A 5,645-nucleotide genomic window follows, 5' to 3' on the forward strand; every position below is an offset into this window, starting at 1 on the left:
AGACATGGAGACAAATGGGGTTAGTCTGGATTTTCCTTTTGCTACAATGCGGGTTGAAGTTGATCGTCTTCCCCTGAGATCCCGGACGAGGAAAGCGTAGGAGAGCTGCCGACTTCAACTATCGACCATATCCTATCTCCTCTACCTTTCCAACTATCAATCATATCATATCCCCTCTACCTTTTTGATAGCCCATCTTTTTGTGTCAATAGTCTTTTAGTGGCAGTATCTTTCCCATTACTTGGAAAAAGTGAGCCACCGGTTTAGGTACGCCGGCAATGACCTCTGGTAGTGGCGAGACATGAGTGAGGGAGGAGAGGGTTGTGATGGTGGCAGCTAGGGTTCCTCCGAGTCATTGGATGTGGGTGAGGATCGATACCCAAAAAAACATCACAACTATGGGCGATTAACAACAGACATTTAAAAAAATGGCAGCATGACAACCGCCAATATAACGTTGATATCATTGGTGTGTTTTTTTAAGGAAGGCCATCATGGCTAGCTTTATATTGATTTAACAAAGGCATTACATCATCCACAAGTGCTGAGACGAGGCACCCCGGAGGCTCCTCAGTCCAACTAAGAGAGGATTGGAAAGAAATAGCAGGATCTTCCAAAGAGCTTGCCGGCTGGCGGCCTGTACTAGGCTACCCCATCCTAATCCCATTGGAAAGGCAGATAAAACGCATAGTAAGCAAACAATTTGTCAACCCTAAAAAAAGCAAACAATTTTGTCAATTGACGCGTAAAACTGTGAGAGCACCGAGCAAAGCTTCCACATAGTTCACCAAGCCCGAACCAAGGAAACAAATAGCAACTGTAAAGGTTAGGACTCCCCGAAACTATTGTTAACCAGTAATATAACACGGCCTAGTTCGTCTAAAATGACCAGTAAAAACACTACCCTACCCACATGTCGTGTATTTCTTCAGTGTAACTCCCAGACGTTACGAATTCCCTGTCTGTACAACCTGGGATTTATAAACTCGTCGGGGCCTCCACCACGACTGACAACGTAAGTAGAAGTAGAAGTATCAGCACGCAGATTTGACGGGCGGCAGGGCCAGCCCTGGTCCTTTCGCAGATTGTTCCAGCGCCAGCAGCCGCAGCCCGAACTCCAGCCCCTGAAGGAAAGAGGTTCCGATCAGACAAAGATGTACTAATAACAGTGCCTAACCATGGAGAAAGTTGTGTGTGGGAGATGGGAACTAACCGGGAGCTCTCCTTGCTTCATGGATCTCGTAACCACCGGCCGCTGCAAGCCTTCCTGCAGCAAATGAACATGACGATGTTAGATCAGAGTGATCTTTTTGCAGACGAAGGCTATGTGGTACAATTCAGCTACCCAAAAATCTACTCCCATGATGATTCAGAGGTTTTTCTAAACAAGTGAGATGCTGTAACAAGTTATTGAGAGGCCCTGTGGTAGCAAGGGTGGTAATTTCTCGTTAGGTTCTTACCAGGCGGTTCGGCAGCATCGCAACATTTGGTTCTATGAATTGGAGGAGATACGACACGCCAGCCAATTGGCAATCCTGTTGATACAATATCGATAGTCACCACACAGAGAAATGTTATATGCTGGACTCACTCCTGATATCAAGAACTTCGTAAGGGAATCCCTTTGCTAGAAATCACAGCATATAGTTTTTTCCTTTTTCAGTGACAAGTGATAGCAGTGTAGAGCAAATTTCCCACGGTTAAGAAGATCGATGCAATGAAGTGAACATTTATATGTGGAGGAGCCTACCTGCTTGTCTTGAATTGAATCTAACTTTCCATCCTGCAGAAGCAACGCAGTAGTTTACGTTAGCTCAGCTGAAAGACTGGCAATCAATACTGTCCAAATGATTGATCCAATAGAAGCTTACCATATTAAAAGCCAACTTTTTGAGATTTTCCATTTCCGCACCAATGTCCTTGAGTTTCATTCGTGCGCCGGCAACCTGGAAGAAGAAGATGTGATATTTGCGATTATACACAACACACCGAGGTCTTTTTATGCACCAAGTAACTTAAACTGTTTACTTTGTTACAAATCAACCATTACTAAAATAAAGGAACAATTGAAAAAAGTACTTAACACTGCATGGATGACCAAGTCCACTATTCAAATTAAGCTGTGCCATGTGCAGTTACCATTACAACAGAAATTTAGGAAGTACCTCCTCTCTTATTTGTCCAGACATCTCCTTTTGCTTATCCAATTTATCATCCAACCTTTGTATACGCTGTGTCAAGTGCCTTTTAGCAGCCTTCAGATTGAAAGAAAAATGTCAGTACTTGAGAATTAAACAGCCTGCTTAAAATAAAAAGGGAACAATAAAAAAATCGATATTCCACATTTCTCGCATGAAAAGAGAGGCAAATTAGGTACACATTTAAATTGATTAGCCTTTTTAGAATCATATCAACCAGTTTGCAACCCAGATTACCAATGCATTTGATTTGAACAAAACAAATCTTACTATAAATAATAGTCACATAGTTTGAGGAAATACAAGCTCAAGCTCCAAGTTAAATCCAACAAACATATTATGGCAATTTTCTTTGTAAGAAAACACTTCTTTCAAGCTCTTTGCCCTTGCGGACTTCTTTTCTGTTGGAAACAGGTCAGCAGTAGCACAACAATGACTAGTGACTTCTAAGTCAAATATATCTGAGAGCAAATGGGTACATGTATGTATGGTGAGCACCAAAACTGGTATCACATCCATAATTATAACAAGCACGAGTGATGCAATATGCTTTCGAGGCACAAGATAAATGGTAGTGCTCTGCCTCACGAATGTATTAAGCCAAGAAGATTACAACATAACAAATTTGCACAATACAAAGAAGGTATCATTACATAGAAGCACTTCGAAGCACAGAGGACTAATATAGGAATAAAGAAGATGGTGACCGTTTTTCCAATCAAATATAACTGGGAAAAGTATTTTATACTTACCGCAAGAGAGTTCTGCACTTGTTCCAAATGCTTTGTCATGCTTGAAACTGCATTAGCCATATTTTGCTTCGTGACGTACATTATGCTAGAAAATGAGATGCCCTGAAAGCGTGCAGATACAAGTAAATATATATGATAAATAAATCAATGTAATGATGATTTGATCAGGACGTAAAAGCTTGAATCAAACCAAGCACTACTAGGCAGATAACCAGGACAGCACAAGACAAAAAAAATATCAAATGTATAAACAAGAAAATGACGCTTTTTATGCATATGTGTGCTGATTGAGAAGGGTAACAAGGTTTAAAAGTTTTTCTTTGCAGGGTAAAAGGGAGTTTATTCCATAGTAACAAGGTTACAATCTGCTAATACAAGATCATGAACAAAGGGGCGTGGCCATTGCAACCAACAAGCGGTGTTACGAGTTGTACAGGCATAATTAGCTAGACAATGTGATACCAACAAGGTTTAGAAGTTAAAACCATATAAAATTTATTAATAAGACAATGAAGAACTCCAGGCACGATTTTGGATAATTGCGAACAATGCGGCAGAACCACCACTTTTAGTTTACTAAAAGAACTAAATGACAATGAATAGTTATAGAACTATGAGTTGGTGTGGTGTACTTGGAATTTACCTTGTAATTGCAGAGTTATGGCACAACTAGTACCCTAATCAAGCCCTACTAATTATCTCTTCACTGTAGACTTGCTCAAGATTTAAAGATATTCAATGTCCATCCTTTTCCTTCGAGCGATTTGAGATGCATAAATTAAATGACGACTAAAATTATAGTTCAAATTTTAGTTTTCACATATACGATGTATTTTCCATGCAGGATTTGTTAAGGAAAATTGTGCATTGCACATGACGGTTGCTAGTGTTTCTCGAGTTGTCGGAAATATTGTTGAAGATTGAAGGCTAACATAAAGTAGATAACACGTACTTTCCACCACATATAGGCATAGCCTGCCGCCCCAGCAGCTGCAGCAGGTGCTATGAAAGCTGATAGAACTGCAAACAGATGAAAAACAAGGGGTTATAAACCATGTAGATGTAAAATGACCAAAACACGAACTAAAAAAAGAATGAACAAAATACAACAGCCAGACTTTAGGCATCAATGAAACATAGGTATTCTACACACTTCTCAATTGCAGTTTTTTAGACTGCTTGTCCCCTGTAATGTTTTTATTTCTGCAATCAAACTGTCATGAACATCAAATATATATTTGTACAATCTGAGAAAAGATGTGTCTGGACTCTGGAATGCAGCATAAGTCAACTGCACTCCACTTCTATTTTGGAAGACATTACTAGTAGACCCTTAATGTTAGCAGCAGTATGGGAACGAGGATATGCCAAGTAATGTTAACCAAGACATGGTTGGATAGTCACAACAGGGAAATTTCAGGGCAGCAGATGAACGCACCTTTGTTGCCAGGGTCGATATGAACAATAGTCTGAGCCATTGACAAATATCGGACCTCCCTAGCAAGCATTTGCAGCTAAAATTGGTAGAAAACATGATTAATCCACTGATATAAACATACTCTGTACGCTAATTTATTTTCAGTGCATCCGGTTACAGTCACCACAACGGCATTATAATACAGAGAGCACACACCTGAAGGCTGAGCGCGGCATTTTCTTCGGCGGCGCTGCCGTCTACTCCTTTCTCGCGCAGAAACTCCTGTGGAAGTGGAAACACCGCCGCCGGCCGGCCGCAGCACATAAAGTCAGAATAGGAATTAGACAAGCGCGCACTCTCGCCGCCGGCCGGTCGACACCGCGAGTCGATGTGACCGGTCGAAGCGAGGTAGCGATGAATAAATTAAGCCAGTGATCGATCGATCGATCTCGCGCGCGCGCACGCACCTGGAAGTCCTTGAGGATGTCGGAGAAGCGGGCGGCGCGGCCGTTGCCGAGGACGATGGGGGCGGCGAAACCTGCGCGCGCGATCGACAGATCCGTCAGCAAAAACAAGCACGGGAAGCTGAGCTCGCGATCGAGATGAAAATAAGACAAGACAGAAGGGTACGCACCGACGCCGGCGAGGAGGACGTAGCGTCCGAGGTGCACCGACGCCGTCGCCATTGCTTCGCGGTGCGGGCGACGAGGCTGGGGAGGGGAGAGCGTCCGGTAGTTTGGCTTGGAGGAGAGGAAACGGTTGTCCAAAGCGGGTCGGTTCGTTTATGTAGGGGGCGCGTCGTTTGGCCGCCTGACTCAGGTTACGGTCCAATCATTTTTTTTGTGTGTTTTTTCTTATCCAGAACCAATTCATTTCATTAAAGCATATCCAATAGATGGTCCAAATGTAAAAATAACTAACCATTTTGTGTGTGTGTTTTTTCTTATCCAGAACCAATTCATTTCATTAGAGCATATCCAATAGATGGTCCAAATGTAAAAATAACTAACTTTTGGACTGTCTGGGGCAAAAAACGATGCTCCAACAGACGGTCCATATGCAAAAAATTTGGACCGCGGCCTCCTCGTAATATAAAATGCAACACCTCGCGATGCAAATATACACCGCGAGATGCATCTGGTTCAAAACTAGCCGCCGCCCGTGAACGCCCAACCGCCACTTCACTTCCGTTCCCACCCGCGCCCGTCCGCCCGCCCGCGACACAGCCGGCCGAAATCCGCCGCCGGGACCGCCCAAAACCTCGCCGTCGGCGCCGCC

General features: G+C 43.1%; 1 protein-coding gene across 1 annotated transcript; it reads right to left on the bottom strand.

Annotated features, from left to right (window-relative positions):
- Nucleotides 1-706: 706 nt before the first annotated feature.
- Nucleotides 707-5,134, bottom strand: LOC123057982 (uncharacterized). The gene is made up of 12 exons (XM_044480837.1): nucleotides 5,002-5,134; nucleotides 4,835-4,905; nucleotides 4,584-4,649; nucleotides 4,389-4,464; nucleotides 3,903-3,970; nucleotides 2,951-3,052; nucleotides 2,166-2,255; nucleotides 1,872-1,946; nucleotides 1,751-1,783; nucleotides 1,461-1,535; nucleotides 1,214-1,267; nucleotides 707-1,124 (listed from the first exon to the last, which is right to left on the bottom strand). Exons 1-12 carry the CDS (start codon nucleotides 5,051-5,053, stop codon nucleotides 1,035-1,037), a joined length of 852 nt encoding a protein of 283 aa, XP_044336772.1. The 5' UTR covers nucleotides 5,054-5,134; the 3' UTR covers nucleotides 707-1,034.
- Between the last annotated feature and the right edge of the window lie 511 nt (nucleotides 5,135-5,645).

This window comes from Triticum aestivum, chromosome 3A (genome assembly GCF_018294505.1).
Source record: "Triticum aestivum cultivar Chinese Spring chromosome 3A, IWGSC CS RefSeq v2.1, whole genome shotgun sequence".
Classification (NCBI taxonomy): domain Eukaryota; kingdom Viridiplantae; phylum Streptophyta; class Magnoliopsida; order Poales; family Poaceae; genus Triticum; species Triticum aestivum.